The 25,000-nt window shown below is 40.2% G+C and overlaps 1 protein-coding gene across 1 annotated transcript in view; it reads left to right on the forward strand.

Annotated features, from left to right (window-relative positions):
- plxnd1 (plexin D1) overlaps nt 1-25,000 on the forward strand; it is a 106,459-nt gene that overhangs the window by 50,386 nt on the left and 31,073 nt on the right. Inside the window, exons 13-19 of the mRNA XM_022670750.2 lie at nt 4,962-5,107; nt 7,322-7,427; nt 13,967-14,106; nt 15,283-15,459; nt 15,564-15,648; nt 17,002-17,268; nt 22,029-22,178. Coding sequence (XP_022526471.2) covers nt 4,962-5,107; nt 7,322-7,427; nt 13,967-14,106; nt 15,283-15,459; nt 15,564-15,648; nt 17,002-17,268; nt 22,029-22,178 — 1,071 coding nt within the window. The remainder of the gene's footprint in view (nt 1-4,961; nt 5,108-7,321; nt 7,428-13,966; nt 14,107-15,282; nt 15,460-15,563; nt 15,649-17,001; nt 17,269-22,028; nt 22,179-25,000) is intronic.

Here is a 25,000-nt window from a genome sequence, read left to right on the forward strand (position 1 = left end):
AACTGAGTATACTGTATATTGTGTATTATATAATCATTTTGCCTAATCATGAATTATTATAAAATCACAGACAACACGTCAGAGTCTGTAGTTTTACAGCTGAAGCATTCACACAGTAATTGCAGAGTTAATGGGTTCAGTAATTTGCTGAATGTGGCGGGTCTTCTTCTGTTAAAGTGGTTCTGTTCTATTCGACCTCACAGTAATGTAATAATGAATCCGCTAACACACACACAGCTCTGCGCTGGGTTGTTATTGTTATTGTTGTGTAATGCTGACATTTTCTGCAGGCTGTGACGTCTCGGTCTAGACCGTCTGCTCTCAGTTTGGCTAAATTTAACAGATTCCGTTTATTAAATATGAACTGAATAATTACTACATTTATTACTAATCACATTATAACCTAGAATCAGCACACATACATCTAGAGCAACTCATTTATATATAACACAAAACCATATGCGATTCAAATGTTGACTGATATTTACTAAGCTAAACGTACAGTAGTAGGAGATTGTGCAGTAGGGGTGGAGTGTTGTCCAAAAACTTTGAGATCAGGTAAAATTGGACGCTCTATAGTGGAAGATTGTTTCTGGTTGAGAGTATGCTGTGTGCGCGACTGGCTGCTGCTTATCTCCAGTGTGTGTTGCTTGAGAGTTGAGTGTAAATGATTGGGTGCCTTTCTAGGCAAAAAGGTGCTATATATATATGCAACTGTAAATAGTTGTAAATACTATTAAGCTCTTAACATTGCAGTAGCAGTATGTGGGCGAGCATTGTCCTGTAGGAATAGTGCACTGTGGTACACAGTCAGAACAGGTAGAGCTATTCTGTATTTAAACACAAAAAATGCAGCTATGGTGGGGAACTTCCACCATAAGTATATATGGTGGAAAGTGTGGTTATACACTCACTATACAAACACATGCATACACACACTCACAGAGGAAAACAGGAGGCATATTTGAGTGATAAAGAACAGGAAGTAGCTGTCTCATGTGACAGGACGCTTGGTCTGTGGGAGCTTAGCTTAGTCATGTTCTGCACAGTTTATTTTGGATTAGGGACACACACACACACACACACACACACACACACACACATAATCACACATATATACAAATTAATTTAGTTCACTTCTTTTTTATGTACTGTAGTATCTGATCAATAAAGTGGGCTTTAGAACTTTGGGTCAGAGTGTAAGACTCAAGAATGTGTGTGTATGTGTGTGTGTGTGTGTGTGTGTGTGTGTGTGTGAGGGAGAATGATAAAAAGAGAATGGAGAGGAAACATGGCTCATGTAAAGCTCAATCGGACAAAATGTTTCCTGCTGATAGAACAGTGAGTGAAAGCATGTTTGACGGTGTGTGTGTGTGTGTGTGTGTGTGTGCGTGCGGCTGGTTGGCTGGTCAAAGTGCTTTATTAGTGAGATTGGCTGTGCTGAAATCCCCCCTGCCTGGACAACTCCAAATAACAGACATTAAAAAGCACCAGGAGACAGGAAAAAGCTGTGTGAGTGTGTGAGTGAGTGTGTAAGTGTGTGTGTGTGTGTGAGTGTGTGTGTGTGAGTGAGTGTGTAAGTGTGTGTGTGTGTGTGTGTAAGTGTGTGTGTGTTTGTGTGGTCACATGTGTATGTGGACAGTTAAAAACACTTACACACACTCACAGCTATTTTGATTTTATAGGTGCACTGTTTTTCACACCTGACACACCACTGAAACAGGAGAGAGAGAGAGAGAGAGAGAGAGAGAGAGAGAGAGAGAGAAAACGAGACAAAGGAAGACAAGGGTAGAATGAGAGAGGTAGACATAAAGACAGTATATTGATGAAAGAAAGACAGACAGGCAAAGAGAAAGAGAGATGGTGAGAGAGAGAGAGCATAGGAAAAGACCAAAAGTGGACAGAGAGAGGGAGACAGAGATTAAAGGAAAAGGAGGACAGAAATAGATTCAGGCAGATAATGAGAGAATGTGAGGGTGAGGGAGAGAAACACTGACTGACAGAAACAGAGAAAAAGAACAGAGTGGAAACAACAAACAGAGAGACTAACAGACAGAGAGAGAGAGAGACAGAGACACTGTCAGACAAAACGAGTTCAAAAATAGAAAGACTAACCGACAGGCAGACAGAGTGCTATTGGGTAATGGTAGCTGAGCCTCTTTCCTGTTTGCGTTTCACTTGGAGTGGTCTCAGCTCTTTTAGTAAATCCGGATTGCACAACCACATCCAGCATTTATAGCAGCAGCTTCACACCCTCAGCTTCAGCCTCAGAATATTGCTGGATCAGGAAGAACCAGACGGAGAACAGATGAGAAATACTGAAGTGGGAAAAGTGGACAAGCTAAATAAATCCGATTTCTCTTGATTGAGGAAAGAATAGCTTCACAAATGGACTTACATCAACACTTTCTCTCTGTATCTCTCTCTCTCTTTCTCTTCTTTTCTCTCTTTGAATCGCTCTCTCACTCTCTCTCTCTCACTCCCTCTTCTTCTTCTTCTCTCTCTCTCTCTCTCTCTCTCTCCCTTTCCGCATCTCTTGCTCACTTTCACATCAGTAAGGGGTGTAAATGAAAAGAATAGCAGTGAAATAGAAGTGCTCTGGGGATGCATTAGACACACAGCGATAATTACTAACCTGGGAGTGTTGGCAGGCCTGTGTGTGTGTGTGTGTGTGTGTGTGTGTGTGTGTGTGTAGCCGAGGTGTTTTTCTTCACGTGCTGAAAACGCGGCTGTTGTTCCCGTTTCCACCTTGTCATTCATGATCTTTGTAAAATAAAATGTTGTGGTGTTTTTTTAATTGTGAATAAAAAAAACTTTAGGACTGATCAGAGTGTCTAAAGCAGTGTTGATGGAAGCAGAACAAATAAAGCAAATGTAAGAATCTAAGTAACTTAAGCATCTGTAGCAGTTTATGTACAAGAGTATCAAATCCACAACCTGTTTACAATCAACAACCTTTTTAATTATTCCCAGATCCACAAAAATGGCATCTCAGCACAACAGGTATTATACCCCCAAACTTTAACTCAGATCAGTTACGTCAAGTTCCTAACAGATAACAACCCTGTGATCAATAATCGCAGGGACTCGACAGTGGCAGATCAGTGGATGCAGGTATTAAACCCACACCCCTGTGATCAGTGACTACAAGAACTTAGCAGTGGAAGCTTTTCTGTAGTAGGTGTTTAATCCTCAATCTTGTGATCAATAACCTCAGGTCCAACAGTGAAGCTTAGTTGATGCAGGTATCAAGCCTGATTGACTACATACTGAAACCATTTTCATCCATTACTCAAAGACTCAGCATCAATGGGCACAAGTTTAAAACCAACAACCCTGTGATCATTAATTTAAAGAACCCTGCAGTGGCAGCTAAGCGGACACAAGAATTGAACCCACAATTCAATTCTTCAAATCCCATTGCTTTACAGACCTCCACTTGAGTATTAGTTAGTTCCCACCCAATGCCTAGTTTATTAAATAAAACATATCAGTAATTTTACTAACAAACCCATTGACTGATGATTGTATTTATATTTAGTTATTTGATGTTAGACACTGTTATTACTGGGAGACCCAGAAATATATACTGGCGCAAACCGTTTGAAATTGTGAGACAGTAGTGTGTTCAACAAAGTATGCGCAGTTTGTCTCAGAAATGTACAAAAACAAACACACACCCACAATTACACACACTCACAGTAATGCAGTCATGTGTTTCGGGGCTCTCACGGTAGCTGCTGCTATACTGAGTCGTCCGCATGGCGATGGTTATCGCTCGTTACTGAGGCAGCGCGAGGGCAGCTGGGGTTAGTGCTGAACATGAGGGCAGCGGGTCTCGCTTCAGTGGAAAAGAGAAGAAGAAAGAGAGATGAGGAATGGAGCGATGGAAGAAAAGAAAGGGAAGGCTTCAAATGAGCTGTGACTGTAAACAGCGAGTCAAAGAACAGCATTAGTCTCTCTTTCTCTCTCTCTTTTTCTCTGTATTTCTTTCTGGTTTATCTCTTTTGTGTCTCATGCTTACATTTGTAGTCTGTTTGAGGATAAGGAAACACAGTGTGTGAGTGTGAGTCTGACTGTGTGTTTATGTTGTTGTGGGGAAGGCAGGCAGACAGTTTGTCGACACTGTCTGTTAGTCTGATCCCAAACATGAAGGCTCTGCTCATACTGTACAATGCCGCGGTCAGGATATCAAAATAAACAGCAGAAAGTGACCACCAATGACCACTACTCCATTTAGACTGCTGCTGCTGTCTAATTGAAATGTGGCCATAGGCTTAGCGTCTTCATGCTAAATGGGTGTAAATTTTTGAAGCATTGAATGCATTACCACCCACAGTGGACAGTGTAGTGGGTGGACAGTGGACAGTGGAGTGGGTGATTTTAATCATGGCCAAGAGTGTCCATGCCAACAACTGACACTGTGTCTCATGTTTGCTGTGTCCCCTTCAGGGCTTGTAGCAAACTGCAAACATAACTTCTTATGTCTTTCTACCCACAATGGTTCTCTTCTTGCCACTTGACTTATAGTTGTCCTGTGGACAGATTGTCTCTCCACCTGTGCTGTTGATTTCTGCAGCTCCTCCAGCGTGACCATGGGCCTCTTGGCTGCTTCTCGGACTAGTGCTCTCCTTTCTCAATCTGTCAGTTTTGTGTGGACAGCCATGTCTTGGTAGGTTTGCAGTTGTACAATACTTTTTCCATTTTTGGATGATGGATGGATTGAACAGTACTCCATGAGATGCTCAAAGGTTGGGATATGTTTTAATAACCTAACCCTGCTTTAAACTTTTCCACTACTTTATCTCTGACCTGTCTGGTAAATTCCTTGGTCTTCACAATGTATATTTAAGTTTGTGGTTATAATGTGACAAATGATGAAAACGTTCAAAGGATATACCTACTTTTGCAATCCACTGTATGTGTGGTTTTAACTCTAAACTACTTGTGTTTTTCTCCAGATTCATCCCCTCAGTGGTCCGATCACGGGCGGGACCCTCCTGACGGTACAGGGGAAGAATCTGGGGCGCAGGGCTGAAGATGTGAAGGTATCTATTGGAGATACATCCTGTCTCCTGCTTCCAGAACGCTACACCGTTTCAACAGAGTGAGTCCACAAACACACTGACACATACTTTGCATATTTCATACTTGATCTGCAGCACCTCGTGGTCCGTCTGTAAAGGTATGTATTGCTGTAAGTTCTAATCACAGTAAATGACGTGCTAATTACAGTATACTGCATGTACAGCAAATTATATAGTGAGTCTCCAGCCTGAGAGCTAAACTGGAGAATGTACGGTGGATTAAACTCAGCCAGCTTCACCCTGAAGTGCATTTATAACCATACAGAGATTAAAGAGAAGAAGCTCTATGTTCTAAACGTCATGTTCACACTAGGGGTTTTGTTCTGTATGGAAGAGTTACCGCACTGATAGGAACAGATCATGCACGGCCCTTGGGCACAAAGTCATTTATGTTTTTAACAATGCATCCCTGATGCTCAGAGTTGTATGTACATTTCTGTAATTTTTGCATTTTCTGTAATATATATGTGTCTTCGAAATCAAACCAAGCCCTGAATCAAGCTGCAAGGTGTATGGTTAACATCTTGACTATAGATCGCTAAAATAGGCTCCTTAGACTCTCAGATAATAGTGGGAAGCTTTTCACCAGCCACTTTCTTCCTCAAATGCCAAAGAATATCATTTACATTTCATACAATGGCAAGAAGCCAGCAGCACTGACAACAGTACTTTTATATGCAAATGTTATTTATCAGGTTGACCAATCAGGTCGCAGCTCAGTGCACTGGGGATCACAACCAAGATGAAGAAGTCCAGTGCTGGTTGGAAATACTAGCCTTATCACTGGCAGCTTTTTATGACCTTCATCCAAAACCAGAGCAAAGCTATAGTATAGTTAAGCTAAATATTTAAAAATACATTCACTCTTCTTCCAATACAGTTTTTCTAATTTCTAAAACACAAATGTTGTAATCTAGCCTGGTTTTATCAAAATACTTCACACAATTAAAATAAAAAACCACCCAATCTGCAGAATACCCCATAAATCCTACAAAACAAAACTGCAAACAAACCTACATACAGCATTATCACAATCAAACAGCTTTAAACACTTTCATACATATAACCAGATTTCACACACACTGCTGATCATAACAAAAAGCTCTCTCATTCTTAGTAAACTTTACCATAATACTGAAGAGCTGGCGTCTCAATACTTTAGTTTATATACTGTAGTGTATAAGGGCACATGTTGATTTGTTGCTGTGAGATTTTACCTGAACTCAGCAAATCACTTTCACTCCACTGATGATAATGTTAATGTTGCTGTAGCTCTGGTTTCTGTATAGACAGAAAGTCCTGACACTAAATCACAACACACACACACACACACACACACACACGTCCAATCAGAGCTGACCTGTGGCTACATATAATGACTTTCAGCCCCCTTATTAAAAGCAGGCCTGGGATGTTGGGTGCGTGTGTGAATGTGTGCGTGTGTTGTGTGTGGGTGCGTATGTGTGTGTGAGTGTTTGTGTGTGTGTGTGTGTCCTAAGGGAGTGAATCTTCTGGTCAATCATTAAGGTATAGTTGCCACCTGACCAAATAAACCAGGACTGTGCACCTGTGTGTGTGTGTGTGTGTGTGTGAGTATTCCTAAAAAGTGGAATTCACTCTTTGCAGCTGTATAAATGTACACACACACACACACACACACACACACACAGACATGGCTAACATGCCAGTTGGGACTGATGTCATTAAAGCTTAATTAGTCTCAATTACAGGGTGTTAAAACAAATATTCGTATCTCATTCCCTTGGCTGTCCCAGTGTGTGTGTGTGTGTGTTGGGGTTCTCAATACAGTATTAACAAGATGATGTAAAGCCTGCAGATAATTAAAAAGCTTAATATGAGTCTGTTGGTCAGAATTACACATGCTGTGCTGGCCACACTATGCAATCAAATCCTCACAGCAATGCTCCAAAATCTCAAAATCTAGTAGAAAACTTTTTGACGATGAATGAGAAAGTGTCCCAATACGTTTGTTCATGTAGTGTGTGTTTTAAACAGGTAAAAATGGTTCTGCTTCCCCGGACACATGGCATGCTTATATGTATGTGGATGCATACAGTATGTTTTCAGTTAACAAAACACATTTCATATTCAAGTGATTTAGGTTTGTCCACTTATAAAAGTCTTGTTTTGTAAGTTAATCTTTAAGATCCTTGAATTGTTCATTAAAAAGATCATTTTTATGTTATTTTCATTTTAATTTGATTTTTTTGCAGGTTAGTGTGTGAAACTGGACAATCTTCACAAACACTGCAGAGCAAGGTGGAAGTCAGAGTGAGTGACAATGGAATGGGTCATTCCAGGGAAACCTTCTCCTATGTGGTACGTGCTTCTCCTCCCTGCCCCCCCCCCCTTCTCTCTCTCTCTTTCTCTTTCCTTCTTTCTCTCCCGCTCTCTCTCTCTCTCTCGCTCTCTCTCTCTCTCTCTCTCTCGCTCTCTCTCTCTCTCTCTCTCTCGCTCTCTCTCTCTCCCTTTCTCTTTGTGTTTAGTGTACTGTGTCTGTCTTGAACTCTGACAGATGCTGATGATATTCAGGCATGCAGGCATTCTGGAATAATTCAAGAAAAAAAATACGCGTGTGGCCATTGTGTGTGATAGCAAGAGCGTGTGTGTGTTTGTGTGATAGCGAGAGTGTGTGTGTGTGTGATAGTGTGTGTGATGGTGGTACTGAAACCCATCCTCTGGCTTGCGCACTAAAAAGGAGTGTGTGTGTGTGTGTGTTTCTGTGGTCCTCTGGCTGGTGCGAGTGCGTGTGCTGCTGGAACTCAGAGTCATTAGCTGAAGTGGAGCCTTTGTGCTTCTTGACCTTCACCCTCCACTCTTCAGCCGGTGGAGTTCCCCGCTTCAGCAGGGCTGAGGTTCAGCAGGCTGGTAGTGAGATGTAGTAATTTTTAGTGTAAAACTTTGAGTGGACGGGCAGCAGGAGGTGTTGGTTAGGGGTGTGGGCATAAAGGGGTGTGGTGGAGGGTTGGTGGTAGTGATTAGTGTAGTGATGAGCTTATAGACTCTGTTCAAACTGATAGTTAACATTATTAGTTGGAGACAGTGTTCTCCAACATCAGCTCTTACTGTTTTAATAATTAACATTAGTAAATCTAGTAAAACATCTAATTAGTAAAATATCTAATGAGAGATCTTATTGTACTCTAGGACACATCCAGTGTGTGTTGGTCTGCATCGTCTTCTTTGGAAAGTTATTGGCTGGATTGAATACAATTTACCTGGATACTACGATACAAGCTACAATACTACTACTTCTAATGTCTGAGGGAAAATATATAACATATTAAAGTTATAAAATGGAGAAACTGTGGTATATTAAAGACAATATCAGTTGAATATGAATATCACTTTAGCCAGCAGAAGGATGAGGTCAGGGTTGTGTCTGTTGTGTTAATTGGAGACCAGCACCCTGTTTCACTAAGAAAGCTGATCAGATTATTTCAGTTCCTCACACAGTGCTGCTCTGGCTGGAGAGTGCAGTATACAGTCTCATCAGTTTTTCCCGGTCCGGGGCTTTTGTTCCTCTGCACCAGAGGAAGACGAGAGGGGATTTCTCTGGCATTGTTCTGCTGGAACATCTCAGACTGGGGTTAGCAGCTGGAGTGAGTCATTTTGTGCTTGAGTGAATGTGGCTGCTGAATGTGCAGGAACGGTGTTCATGTCTCCAAGTCTAATGTGTTTAATAACTAAAGTGCTTTATGATTAGTATCAGTGGTGATACTTGGGTAAATACAGAAATAGCCTATTACAGTTTTGAGTTAATGGGAAAAAGTATCAGAACTATCAGTATCAGAAAAGCCCTTGGGAACACATTTTCTTATATAGGTTTTTGTACAGTACTAAGCTATGGTGTTATGTGAATCATTCAGGAATAAATAAATAGAAAACACAAAGAAGATTTTATGCTCGTAATATTGTAATGAATGTGTGATGGACTGTGGGAAGATGTTTATAAGAAATACTACATTTACACAGGGGGACTGGAGGAAAAGACAGATTTATTCTAAAATAGCTGAAAATGGATCCAAATATCAGACTCAGTAAGAAAGAAGATCTGATCTAAAAATTGCCATGAAAAGGTTTATAGTGAGGTGTAGTTTAAAAACATGCACTTTATCAAAGTAAACAAATCAGGAGTCTTTTAGTGTCTTTTCACACTTAATTTCAGAAAAATTGACTTTTTTCACAGTACTGATTCCTGGCTTGTTTGGTGGAGCTGGTTATTTTCATAGGTTTGTTTTTACATAGAAGAATATCTGATCTGTGGATTGATTGGATTGATTGGATTGATTGGATTGATTGCCAGCTTTGGTAGATAACAATTCGTCCCATTGCGTTTTTTGGGGAAAAAAACAATGACAGTTGGCAACAGGCTGATGTCTTGTTACAGCATGAGTTATTACCTCAGTGGACGAATGTGGGAAAGGCCATGTATACAGCCACCTGTATACGTTGTAAGGTATTGTCTTGTAAGTAAGGCTGTAAGTGAACAGAGAGGGTTAAAGCTTGGGTATGGATTTTACAATTCTGTAATAAAATATTGTGCTCTATCCCTTGAGACAGCACTTGCCTAGACAATTCTGCGCCCAAAACCAAGAAGTTATTGGATGTTTGGCCTCCTGTAAGAAGTTACAAACAAACGTCTCACTGTAGAAGAGTCCTATCCCGTGTAAAACGTGTTTTTAATAGTGATCTTAGTGCAGGAGCTATAGTAGCTAGTGCCACTGTGTGTTACTGTACTCAGCCCTGCAGAACTTGAAACAGCGTGTGTTTCATGTACAGAATGAAGGAATGAGGGGATAACTCTTTCTGCAGACTGCACCAGGGCTCGCTTTAAGCAAATCCCACACCACTGTTTTCAAAAAGATTAGGGAGCAGCACTCTGGAGCTCTCCCAGCCTCAAAAATAACTTTCACACTCTGCTAAATGTAACTCTTGAAAGGTCTGGAGCAAAGCTGAAGTGTGAAAATGCCCCTAAAGGACCCATATCCCATATTTTCCTGTAATTATTTAATTAAAAGTATTGATATGCCTATTTCCCTTACGCTCTTTAACCCCTCTACATTTAAACAGCCTATCTTACTTAACTGTGATTCTACATAAAATATAAAAAATTAAGCGTAGTTAAAATAATATGATTGATTAATTTATTCCAGTAACCTAATTACCATGTAAAGTGTTATACATTATGATGAGCAGTGTATTCTTACCATATTAAGAGGCTTTTTAGAAGACAAAATACAGGAAAAATACTGTTCAATTTATTGTTAAAAGCTTTTTCACAGTACAGGTTCAGAATTTGGTGACACCAGCATGAATCCACAGACCTTCTGCCTCCTGTCTACAGTGCAGGTTGGTGGAGGTGCACTGTACTGGATTATAAATATAATTAACACTATAGTGATACTACCCAGAGGAGAGAATAGTAGTATTTTAAATCTTGATCCATGTTTACATTCTATTGAGGGAAATTTAGATTTCCATCCTTTGGGCCATCTTATACTTTAGATACATTAAAAACTTATAAACATACGCTCTCTAAATGAAATTCAAACACTGAAAAATAAACAGCAAGGCTGAATGTATAAAGTTAAAAGCAAGGGAAAGGAAAATAAAGGAAAGGAAAGGAAGGAGGCGTCCCAGAAGAGAAGAGGATGTAAGCCTCCAAACGTCCTTCCTCAAAATCCTTAACCCTCTCACTAAGCTCAGGAAACATCTGCCCTACTGCGTACACACACACACACACACACACACACTCACACCCACTAACAAAAAAGTCCTGCTGCTTCAGATATTTAACATCCTTAACTGATTCTGAGCTTCTGCACTCCAACACCCCCCTGCTCCCCCCAAACCAACGACTCACACACACCCCTCTTTACACCCACAGCTCTCGACCTCACACACTCCCTTAAGCACTTTGGTACACACATGAACAAAGGAAGTGATGTCATACAGCTATTTGTGTGTCCTTCTCGGTGTTTGTGTGTCTGAATGGGGATTGGGGCCTGTAAAGTATGCAGTATGCCTGTTGCTGAGTTTGCTTAGTGTGTGTGTGTAGGTGTGTGTGTGTGTGTTCTGTATTTGTACATCTGCACCCTGGGCATTAGACCTCCACGGTGTGTTGGTTTGAGTGACAGTGCGGAGCAGCAGCAGCGCTGGAGATTTATTCTCTCTTTATTTGATTAGAGTGGAGCTGTCAAACACACTCTCTCTCTGTCTCACACACACACTCTCTCACACACACACACACACACAAAGAAGACTACCTGCTTTCATATATGGTAAATCTCTGTAAAAATATCTGATTCGAAACGTCAGTTTTAATTTTTTTTCGCTGCGTTTCTGTTATTTAATTTAATTTATATCTGTATTGTTCTTCTACACCTTCTTTCCTCTCAGCAGTGCTCTACATCTTCTTCTTTAATCAGGTCTGTTTTATTTCACTCTACTCTACACTTTACTCAGCTCAGCTCTGCTCTACCTCATTCACCTGCACTCAAACCAGTTTTCAACTGCAGCAATCTAACCTTTTATAACTGCACTCAGAACCTTCTATACATATTCTGTATATAAACCTTATACAAGAACACTCAATCCTGAATCTCTACATACTTATAGCTGCTGCATTCATACTATATATTCTTATATAATATATATTTATTGTTAATTTATACAACTACTGCCTTCAGAATTCAGGAATATGTGTGATTTCTCAATACTAAACTCACCAAGTCAACACACTGCACCGACACCTTACGAGGACAATTACATATTTAAAACAGCACTGATACTTTACTCACACTGAGACACTTTAACATGTTACTGATAAACATTCACACGTTCATGTTGCTGATACTTTCCTACTCTCTATTTATATCATCATTTTATTATATTTTATTTTATCTTATGTTTTATTATTTTAACAATTGCTCTTTTGGGTGTAACTGGACAGTGAGAATACAATTTCACTCCACCTCATGAACAACATGTGATGTGAATGACAAGGAAGTCTCTCTGAATCCTTGAATCCTTAAATTGATTGTTACTTATATTTATATTTCAGCTGCTGATATAGACATATATACATTTCACGACTTATTTACCTATGTTCCTAAGCTTTATCTGAATATCTGGAGTTGGATAATCTGTGTGAAAGTGCTAGATGAGTTCATGTTTTTGTAAGTTAGAATACAGCTTGAGTTCAGGCGTACTCTCTAGTCGTGTTGAGAAGTGTTTTAACTCTGTCTAATGCTTTGCTAAAACTTAAAGCCTTGATTTGCACTCATAATGTATTCACCACATATTTTAAATAAGTGTCACTTTATTATGCCAGCTGAGACATAATAAAGAATAAGCATAATGAGCAATCATTATCAGTGTGTAGTCTTCCCCCTAGAGATACATTGCTTGGGTACTCATGCTGGCATGCAGTTGCAATAAAGTTACTCTGGATAATTTGATAAATGTATTTGGGAATATGTACTGTGTACGTTAAAGTTTTAAGTGTGGGCTTTGTGAAGGAGATCATGTTAAAATCTTTTAAAATTGCAAGTTGTGTGTACTGTGTGTGTGTGTGTGTGTTTTACTTAAAATGGAAGAAATATTTTAATCCCCACACAAGTTCAGTTTCCTCTCCTAAAAAGAGTAAAAAGATTAACTCCTGATTTCGATAGTCACATTTCTAAACTTAAAATGAGTTAACTGAACTTTATTTTAAAGCAGCACATGCTCAATTACCGAGAGGATTAACTTCTGCGTGTTTGATGTATTTAGTGCAGCGTTTGGTATGGACGTCAGGGTTCATGTGTCTTACTGTTAAAAGAGCAGGGGAATGACTGTATCTGCTCTGTGTACAGTAGATGTGACAGATACAGGTTAGTCTAAACAGCACCAGGGTATTCCCTTAAACTCTCAGTGGCCAATATGCTGGCCTAGATTTTAAATGCTACACTGAATAAAATACTCATACAGTAGTGGGTGGCACAGTGGCTTAGTGTTTAACACGTTGGTCTTCTAGTGCTGGGGTCTTGGGTTCAAGTCCCTATCTGGGTGGAGATTTCATGTTCTCCCGTGTCTGTGTGGGTTTCCCCCGGGGATTCCGGTTCCCAGTGCCGAATCAGTCCTTTAAGTGGACAGTCTGTTTCTGGTTGAGAGTACGATGTGTGTGATTGGCTGATCTTCTCACCAGTGTGTTAAGTGTGTGCAGAATGTAATTGCGAGTGTCCTTGTGTGGAAAATGGTGCTATATAAGTGTAGACGTAAGTAAGTAAATACACTTACATTCCAAATGTCATGGGACTGGAATTAGCACAGGGTCCCATGATTTTTGCCATGTTTTATGAAAGCTAACCAATGCTGCACTGACCTGCTAGATATGGGCAAATGCTTACAGTGGACAAACACAGCATGTCCAGTCCCTGGTGAGAAACATTATCAATACCATAGGACTCTCTTGAAAGATAATCATGAACTTTCTGGAATCATGCCTAGTTCAGGTGTGTATTACCTGAGTACATACAGACCCCCAGCACTGTGCAGCTGTGCTGTGCAGCAGTGGATCTGTGTTATCTGGGATAATAGCGCTTTGAGACAGTGTGATGAGGATCCAACATGCTGACATCACTAACACTCTTGCTTCTAAATCCAATCAAATCCTCACAGTGATGCAAGCCAATCCAAAACTTAGTAGAAAATCTTCTCTATACACAGTTCGTCCAGCAAAAGCAGCATAAACTCTGTTGCAGAACCCTTGATTTCAGAAGAAACGAACTGTTAAAAGAGAGAAATGTTGTATGGTTTATGTTCATTGATTACAGCTCCAAAGCTAACTGTATGCTTTGTCCTCCACCCTGCAGGAGCCCACGCTGCTTGATCTAATGCCCAGAGAGGGACCCATCGCTGGGGGAACAAGGCTCACCATCAGAGGTGTGTCCTTGGAGGCTGGATCTTCTGTTAAAGTGAAGGTTAACAACACTCAGGACTGTAAAATTGATATGTGAGTATGTGTGTGTGGGTGTGTGTAGTGACTATGATGTGATAAATGTGATATATTGAACGTATTCTTAATAATCATAGCACACACAAAAAGAAAGGAAATGTATGTTTTGTAGATTATTTCTCTGTTAATTTCTCTCTTGTTTGGGTGCCTTCTTAAATTGTCCACTTTATGCTCTGTCTCTGATACTGTCTCCAGCCCACGTTAACTGGAACTTGGCCTTCAGTTTGGAGATGCTGGTACCAGGGTTCAGATAATGATCTACTATATTTGGTTTAGAGGAACACCAGTTTAAAGGTGTCCTATAAGCCAAATGCCTACAGCATGATGCTAATTTCTGACCACAGTAGCAGAGGCATGTTCACAGGTGTTTGGTTTGGTTTGTGGCTCACTTTCAAGGGGAAAGATCATATTTGGACTTCATAACATTAAATGCACTTTTACACCAACAATATGTTAATAAGGTCCCGCCATCAGCGGCCCTGCCTTTTCTTAAATGCACACTCAAGTGCACTATTCCAACAGGACAATGCTTGTCCACACACTGCTGCAGTTTCAATAGCTTCTTTCCCAGTAGACACAGTCCTGTGCCATGACCAACCACATACCAGCCAGACCTATCTCTGATTAAAAATGTGTGTTATGTTATCAAACACGCTAGGAATACTCCACCCATCAATCTGCAAAACTGTATGAAAATATTGGAGCTGCATGGAATCATTGCATAGATTAGTACTGGACACCATTAGGACCTTCTACAACTCCATACTGAGAGATTGGGAGAGGTCTGAGAGGTTGCAGTGTTAGATGTTACACATGCATTACACACTGCTGTAACTGTACTGTAACTGTATGTGTAAATCAGTACATTTGACTAAGAGGTGTTCTTATCCGTCTAAATATTTAAAAATGAATAATTATTCTTAGTAACTTTTATCTTTCTTCTATACGATGCTTTCTTCTGGGTGCAACCATTGTTTTGAGCATGATTTTGTTCTATATGTTCTTAGAGGATGTTGCTGTTCATTGTGTGTGAGTGTGTGTGTGAGTGTGTGAGAGTGTTCCTCTCGAGATGCTGTGCTACCGATAGTCCGACTACAGCTGTATTTCATAAAGCTGGAACGCATTCCACAGCCAAGACATTATTGGCACTACATTTCCTGCTTTATTTTACAGCCTGTCTGCTGACATCATCCAGTGTGTGATGCCCCCGGCCGTGCCCGAACATGCCGAGGACGTGTGGTTGTGTGTGGAGTACAACGGCAGGCCCTGTGAGAGACATCTCAGCCGTAGTTTCTCCTACCAGAATAACCCCACCATCAGCAAAATCAAGCCAAACAAAAGCTACCTGAGGTAAATAATGAACACATCTCTTTAGTACAGTCTGTAAAAACTAAGTAAAGCCCCTATCAGTGATCACTGAGCTGGATGTGTGTGTGTGTGTGTGTGTGTTTCAGTGGAGGGCGAACCATCTCTGTGATTGGTCAAGGTTTTCATTTGGTCCAGACAGCTCAGTTGGAGATGGTGGGCATTGGAGACAAGGTAAGTGTTTTTATTGTTTGTACTGACAAACACATGTTTATCCTCTTTAAAATGTATTTGACAGTGACATATATATATATATATATATATATATATACATACCATGTGCACTGTGCTAGCCATGCTCTAAACATCAAGCAGTATCTAATTTCATCAGTTTCAGAGAAAAGAGCAGCTCTTTATCTGGATATCAATCTAGCATTGTGTAAAAACACAAAGAAAAACCTCGGCCGTCCGTGACTGGGAATCTCAAACAGCATCAACTAGACAAGGTTGGGAATCTATTAGCTGATATAAAAGAACTGGCAGTTGGTAGTGTTCTCCTGCAAGCGTGTTCAGCTGGCCAGTGATGATGCATTAACAGCTATTAAACAAACAGAAGTGGATGACTGGCTTCGTGTGACTCAGACAAAGCACATGTTTGCCTTCTCCATTCAGGACTGGCAGCACCATGTGATAAGGGGAATCCTAGCCAGTGTCAGGAATTGAAACTGACAACAATAAGGAGAATTTGGGGAAATCACCTACAACAAAAAAACAGAAACACTGCTGTGCCTGATACAGTGACACTACCTATAAATCCTGTGTTCATAACGCTGTTATAAGTTAAGTGCCATAAGTTATATTGCTTTATTATGCATTGCTTTATAAGCCTGTATATTTATTCTCTCTTATATAGAAAATGATAAGCAAATCATGCATGATTTGACACTAAATGTCCAAATGTTTATGAACACACTTTCTCTTCTAATGAATACATTCAGCTACTTTAAATTGAACATAATGCTGATACTGATTGATACAGCCTGTCTAGTCCATGTAGAGAAGCACTGCCAAAAGAATAGGACTCTCTGGAAGGATAAACCTGAATGCCAGGCCTTGGCTAAAAGGGTGTAAAGCCCCCCAGTTCTGAGCTGTAAAGCAGTGGAACTGTGTTCTCTGGAATGTTGGTGTTCCATGCAATACCTTTGTAATGAGTTGGGGCAGCTTCCTCTGCTGAGAAGCGTTGGACACATCCAGGTAGCAGCGCCATTAAAATAGCAATTTGCATAGCTTAAAGGGAATTGTACATGACTCAGATTCAGGTTATGCCCAAAATATACCCATGATTAATTAAGAGTATTATTACATGCCTTTTGCAGGTTTCGAGCCGTGCAAGGTATACTTTACCCATCGTTACGATAGCAAAGACACACTAACACACGCTAAATCTAGCTGCACTGTTCACGGCTCGCCTATAGATTACAATATCAGGGTTTTTACTCAAGTCATTACATAATATTTAGGTTTCTGTTCACATATTTAATTTGATATTGCTGTTCATGTGACATGTACATCTTTTCTGATTGGCAGGATTGCAGGGTCCTGTCACCTACCCTACTTCTTTGCCCCTCCCCTCCATCCATCCAGTCGCAGCAGGTCTCAGTGCAGTTCAAACTGAATGGGAACTTATACAGAGGAGAAAGCCACGCCTCTTATGGACTAGACCTGGAAGAGGAAGAGGAGCCTCACACAGGTCACTTCCTGTTCGAGTATGTTGAAGACCCTCAGTTTTACACGGCCAACAAAGAGAAACTCATAAAGCACCATCCAGGAGAACCTCTCTTACTTGTGATCAATGTAAGTGTGAACAGAAGCTCATCTACTAATTGTGTAAAATATGCAGACACACAAAGGTTTTAATTTGTGGGGGTGATTTTATGAAATCAGTACATGACCATAATTATACACGATGTTTTAAAATGTTCTGCACTGTACATTATTATTAAAACTATGAAGAAAAACGGGGAATGATTTATTCAAAAAACATATAAAAAGAAATCAGAATATGTTTTAGATTTAAAAATTCTTTAAAATAGCACTTCTTGCTTTGAAGACAGCTTTATACATCTCTGCCTTTTCTGCTCAATAACTCAATAACTGCTCAACTAAGTGAAGAAGAAAATACTTTAAGACAAAATTCAAGATTTTTTAGTCAGTCAATCCAAAAAAAAGAATTTCAAGAACTTTAAAAGTATCCTCGAATGCAGTCACAGCAAAGACCATGAAAAACATTATAATGATGAAACCGGCATTCATTGGGGGCACCCCAGGAAAGGAAGAGCAAAAGAGTTTCCTCTGTTGCCTAGGAGAAGTTCTTTAAGTCCAGGATAAGACTTTTAGGTTACTACATGACTGCTTATGTGTTACTGTATAATCTGGAGGACTTCAGTCAATCACACACATATGTACGGACACACACACACACACTCACACACACACACCACACACAAACATCAAAGAGATTTCTAATGCCAAACACTGTCTCTTTTAAACGCAGCCACCTGGCTCACCTTCTCTAAGGCTCTTTGTGTTAGTCTGTGTGTGTGTGTGCGTGCGTGTGTGTGTGTGTGTGTGTGTGTGTGTGTGTGTGTGTGTGTGTTTCTAATGGCTATAATAACAACATAAAAGGGCACTGCTGGATCTCGTACCCGCACACAGTCGTCAGGAAGCTGCAGAGACGTGCGGATCCGTGTGGTCGGACGCTCGTCGTGTCTTGGGGGGGTCTGACAGGAAGTCCTGAACAGAAGTGGAAGTGTTTATTTCCTGCAGAAAGAATGGGGGGATGAGGAAGGATGGAGAGGATGCTGAACTGCTCCTCACTGATCACTTGTACAGGTGCTATTAGCTGAGAGGCTGGGTGTGTGTGTACAGTACAGTGCAGGTCTGACCCCAACTATTGTCTAAAATCTGTTTATCTCAGCCTCACCTCAGTAAACACTATAAATCACATTACACTGATATTACACTGCCAAAACTCTAGTGTGACCTCAGGGGACGGCTTGAAAACATGCAATAGCAAGGCACACTTTAGATTAGTGGTTAGCACATTCTCCTCTTAGCTCTGGGGTCCTGGGTTCAACTCCCTGTATGGGTGGAGTTTTCATATTTCATATTTTTCACCAGAAACTGAATTCTCTGAACTGCCCTGGGGTTTATGTATGGTATATAAATATACATGTCTGGAAAAAATGAAGAGACTCTCTGATTTTGCTATTTAAAGGAATATGTTTAAGTAAAATGAACATTGTTGTTTTATTCTATAAACTACAGACAACATTTCTCCCAAATTACAAATAAAAATATTATCATTTAGAGCATTTATTTGCAGAAACATTTCAGACCTCAAACAATGCAAAGAAAATACGTTTATTTTTATAAAGTTTTAAGAGTTCAGAAATCAATATTTGGTGGAATAACCCTGGTTTTCTTGATTATACAGAGGTTTTCAATTTGGCTTAATTAAAGAAACTCATCATTTTAGTGGTCTCTTAATTTTTTTCACGAGTTGTATATGTGTGTATGCACAGAAATGGACTGCCACTTTGTCTGGGGTCAGTGGGGTTGTTTCAGGTTGAGAGTATGCTGTGCGTGATTGGCTGTTGCTTTGATCTCAATGTCCACTTCCACCCAACTGAGCAATTATTATCTAAGAATAATGAAATATAATAAAGTATAAAATAAAGTATAAAATAGTCATGAATATAAATAAGAAAAATAGAAGTAGAAGAAGAGTAAAAGTAGCAGCAATATGAATCTCTGTATGACTGGAGTGAATAAGGCACTTTCCTGTAGTAGAGTAGAGTCTACCAGTAAAACATCATATATGATGATTTATATGATCGTGACCGGTGGTGTCTGGTTAAAGTTGGCCTTGTGTAGAAACAAGCAATTTTGATAAAAATCATATTCTACTGGCAGCATCATTGAGTGTGTGTGTGTGTGTGTGTGTGTGTGTGTGTGTGTGTGTGTGTGTGCGTTTCTCATGGCTTTAATAACAACATAAAGTCCACTGCTGGATCTTGTACCCACGCACAGTCATCAGGAAGCTGCAGAGACGGCAAATGGCAAAAGTCTTTGGACACTTGTAATTCTTGTCCCACTTTTGTCAGTAAAATTCTTCCAGAAGCTCACCTGAATTACTAGATGATTAGATAAACTGGTCTTTTGGGGGAGACAGAGCTGTGGAAGGGGTTAATCAGTAATAGAGCAGTGTGTTTGTGGGAGAGTGAGAGCGAGAGGGAGAAGCTGTTTATTTGGTTCCAGTTTTGATTTTGCTGGAATGTGGATGTCATTTGATGTATTCCTGTTTTGACTCAGACAAAGAGGATGTAAATATGTGTGTATGATGACACAAAGGATGGAAATATATGTTTGTTTATGTGTGTGTGTATGCATGGGTGTGTGTGAGCTTTAACATATGTTTTGGACTTTGGAGTTTATTCAGATGCTTTTAAAATAAGTGGGAAGTGTATTTGTGTGTGTGTGCGTGTGTGTGTGTGTGTGGGCCTGAGCCTGAGGAAGTGTTTGTTGATGGGTGGCTGGTTAAGGGAATGGGACACAGCCCCTAGGATTTAATCAGAACTTCCGGAAACTCGTCCTTTTCAGACACTGCCCTGTCCCCTCTCTCTCTCTCTCTCTCTCTCTCTCTCTCTCTCTCTCTCTCTCTCTCTCTCTCTCTCTCACACACACACACACACACACACACACACACACACACACACACACCAGCTCTTGAGTGTTTGCGACATACACAAACATGTACACCCTCACATACACACACAAATTGCTTAAGGGAGGAAGACAGAACATCTGTTCCATACACACATAAACACACAACAAATCGGTTCATCAGTGTAGAGGTCTGCACTCCCGCGGGAGTCCCGCGGGACCCGCGGGACCCGTCAGAATATGTTGCGGCGCGGGACAAAACTGAATTGTTATTGGCGGGAGCGGTAATTTAATCAATACAGGCCATGCGGGAGCGGGACCACATTAACATGTGGTCCCGCTCCCGCAAATTGATAAATAGTTAAGAAAATTATAATAATCACGCTATGATTCCCATGCAAGCAACAAAAAAACACAAGAAAAATCTCTCGGAGGATGGACACACACACACACATTTTCAGCATCTCCAGCAGGCGTGTGCAGAGGAGGGGGGGGGGGGGGGGGGAGGGGGGTGTGTAATTTAAAGGACGACATTTACTATACTGGTGCAAAATAATAATAATAATAATAATAATAATAATAACAATAATAATAATAACAATAACAATAACATTGTTATTGTTATTATTATTATTGTTATTATTATTATTATTATTATTATTATTATTATTAATAATAATAATACAAATATTAATTAAACTAATTGAATTTAATTTTATATATTTTTACATTTATTATTTTATATAATATAGATCCACTTCTAATCCACTTCTAGGATTCTTGATGCACCTGATGGCATGTGTTTGGACTGCGAACTGAATTGCTGTTTTAATAAATACATATGTAAATTTGAAGCACTAAATGTAATTAATTCAATTCATATTAGGACTGCGGGACGGGAGCGGCGGGAATGTGTATGTGGCGGGCGGGAGCGGGATTAAAAGAAGTGATTTTTTTGCGGGAGCGGGCGGGAGCGGGACAAAAAGACGCGGGAGCGGGCGGGAGCGGGTTTAAAAAAACAGTCCCGCGCAGACCTCTACATCAGTGTTCTCATTTGTTTTTGCTTGGTTAAGTTTATGGCCGAGGTGAAGGGTAGTGGATAAACGTCAGGGCAAAATAGTTTCGATGTTTCGGGCAAGGATCTTTCGATGTGTCGAATGTGATATTTTAAGGCTCCCAAGTAGTAGAACTGTTTAAACGTCACCCCAGTCCTGCCACTGTCATCTGTGGTGCATGATTCTAAGAGTACATAAGTCTCTTAAAGGAGTCCAGTGGGTGAAAACCATCTGAAATTAGAAAGGAGAAAATTGGGATTTTTTTAAAATCCAGATTTTAAATATCATAAACGTTCGCATCCATGTATATTTCACAACTTGGGGTAGACTGTAACTGTTCAGGTATGTTTCCCCAAAGCATATATGTATATAAAGCATATATAAATAATGATTGTGAGAAAAGAAAGAGCCAGTTCTGTTCCGGTTCAAAGCGAAATTTCACGAATTAGTTCAAATAACGTCTTTGTTGACTCCTCCCCAAAACAATACGCTTAGTTAAACCACAAACATCGATTCACTAAATATACAGTATATATTCACTATTACGCCCAAAAAACGTAAGTAGTTATGCCTTGTAAAATGTTTGTAAACACACACACACACACACACACACACACGAATATATAAACAGTATATTCAGTTCATTATATTTATTAATTCATGACCAGTGGTGGCTAGCTTGGGGTTCTAGGCAGTTCATTGGTTTGCTTGCTTTGTTTCAGCTGGCCTGCGTATTACACATAAAACTTTACACAAAAAAGCTAGTGTTCACCATAGTCTAACTGTCTCTTCATCACTTTGCTTTTCTTTTGTGTTGTTTTCTCTCTGAAACAGAAAGGGCCGAGCCAGCTGGATCTGACTGAGGAGGAATACTCGGTCAGGATTGGCTCTGACATCTGTGACATCACCTTTAATAATGAACAGATGATCTACTGCACCATCAACAGGACTCTGAGTTCCAGGACAGGAGAGCTGCCCGTCACTGTGAGTTCCCCCCTCATCCAGGGCTTTACTTACACATGCTGTTGATTACAATGATGACAATGAGAGACGCTTAATTTTACTTCTTAAGAAACAAGGAATGAGCAGCTGTCCCAATACTTTTGCGCATATAGTGTTGTTTGAATGGAAGGTGTACCATGGTATTTTTTATCCTCAATAAGTTTACACTGCTGAAATGTGACATTGTGGAAACCTTCATTTTTTCCCATAAAACTACATTCTCTAACAGGCTCAATAAAGCGGGGAAAACCTCCAACCTGGCAACCATAACAGCTGGTACTCCCATTATATTAACACAGCATAAACAAATAACATTGACAGTCTGACATAACCCTCTTTCAGTCATATGAGAAGTTGATTGGCTGTCTTGCTGTCCAACAACCCCTATATTGATTTATCCAGCTAATTAGCATGTGATAAGCACTGAGTACCCTCATGATGCTGTTTTATCAGCGGCTGTAACAGAACCAACATTACCTATTCACTATATGTGCTCCTGTTAGGAGCATCACATAAACCAGTGCTCCTACATGCTATTAAGCCCTCAGGAATCAACCCATATCTAGCACAGATACATTACACACACACACACACACACACTAAAACACACTCTAACGAACCCTATCAACGTGTCCCATCATGTTTTAGTGACATGGAGGACAGCACACACCCAGTGCAAGAGTAAACCCCTCCCGGAGAGAGTGTTATCTCTCATGTGCATCTCCCCGTCTTCATCCTGCCTCCTCTGATTTGCAGCCTCTCTGCGTGAGGAGCTGGAAGCAGCCGCTGATGGAGTTGCCATTGTTTTGACTCAGTAGATAATTTAACCATCAAAATAAGCGCTAATCAAGCCCAGAGCAGATTCAGCAGTGCTGTGATATGGAGGCTGGGTTTGGGCCGAGGTTGTTTGGAAGTCTTTCTTTTCCTTTGTTTAGGATTATTACAGAAAAACAAGCAGCTATATTTAACCTCGCTCGCTCTATCAGCCACGGCCTGGACCTGATGTTCTCACCAGACACTGATTAGAGCCGAGATCAGGCCCAAAAAAATCCAGCCTGATCCGAGCCGACCCGAGCCTGTGCAGGTTCTGTCCGAGCCCGACCCGGCCCAACTATAGACTGAGCCTGAGCCTTATTTATACCCACACAGCTGTTTAACTACTGAGCTTTATAACTACAAGTCTGAGTTGTTGGTGAGTGTAAATCCTGATTTCTGACACAAGAAGTCTCCATTATCTTGCCTGGCCAATTGAACGGTGCTGTGTGATTATAATTATATACTATTGATTATATTACCTTTCTTACTGTACAACATCACAAAGATCACAGTTTAAATTGTTACTTTGCTATATTGTATATTATCAGGGAGAGATATTATCATTAGAAATGTAGGCCTGTGTCACAGACCATTCTCTACAGCCCAAAGAAAGAGCGGGAATTCTCAGCCCAACTCTAACTCTGGTACAGCTAACAAACTACAGAGAGAGAGAGAGAGAGAGAGACTGGACACCCTCGCCTGGGAATTAGCAAAAGATGGAATGTCTGAGAGGAATTCCGAACTGGTCTACTCACCCAGACCTGCAAACACCAGAGAGCAGACACAGCCAATGAGGCGTGCAGGTCAAATGTCAAGTGAAATCTCATAACACGGGTGGTTTGAGTGTGTGTGTGTGTGTGTGTGTTTGTTTCTCAGGAAAGAGCAGTTAGCATCCACTCAACACAGGGTAAAGTGCAGCTAAACAGCTCCATGGAAAGCATGTAGCATGTTAATATGTAATTGCGTGTTAGATTTAAGCGTTAGATTTGTTTAAAGAGTGTCAGGAGTTTAGGATGATGGATGATCAACATTCACCTCATCCCAAAAGTACTGGATGGAGCTCCATTAGTTTAGAGAACACAGCTCAATATTAAGTATTAATCTGGCATTAGGCATGATGCCAATAGGTTCATGTATATTAATCTGATCTAGGTAGTCCTCTTTTTTGGCGGTAATACTCTACGGGGACTAGATAAAGTGTAAGTGTGTGTGCATTTGCACATCTGTAAAATAGCTGGATGGCATGCATTCTCTATGAATTTTCAAATTTGTTACATGGTGTTACGTGGTGACATTTTTTTCCGTAAAACAATCAAATATATCGTCAATATATCAATATATCGCCTTGCTTATAGTATTGTTATTTAGATTAAATTATATTAAATTGTATCTCTTGTACTGTGATATGTATCATATCACAGGTTGTTGCCAATGTACACTAATTTAGTAATTAAGTCATTAAAAATAGCACAAAATGTAAGGAAATGTGTTTGACGAGAAGATTTGGCAATTTTTTAATGGGAGTAACAAACTCTTACTCAGCTCTGCTGCTTATCCCAAAATACATGTTCCTTACAAATGGAACTCCATTTAAAAGAGAAATTAACAGACTTTCCAATAATATAAAGAAATATTCCACCCAACACACATCTCCTTACTTTTCGTGCTGTGTTTTATGTAGTTTGAGAACAGTGGTCCTCAGCAGTTTTTATCTTAAGTCAAGTGCTTCAGTTCTTAATCAGCTCATGTTAAGTTTTTTTTTTTTTTATAAGAATATAGGATCATGATAAGATAGTGTTATCATGCCATCTGCTGTGATGGACTCCCTTTAAGGAACGTCTGGGGAGTTCTGACTCCTCTGCTTCCTCTTTTACAGTGACAGTGCACAGTGCTGAGAACATTCAGTAATAGCTCTTTATGCTTCACACTTGCAGTTTAATGCTCTTGGTTTTTTCAAGGATGGTGGGCTATTTATAAATATGTGTGAG

The sequence above is a fragment of the Astyanax mexicanus genome, chromosome 12, assembly GCF_023375975.1.
Source record: "Astyanax mexicanus isolate ESR-SI-001 chromosome 12, AstMex3_surface, whole genome shotgun sequence".
Taxonomy (NCBI): domain Eukaryota; kingdom Metazoa; phylum Chordata; class Actinopteri; order Characiformes; family Acestrorhamphidae; genus Astyanax; species Astyanax mexicanus.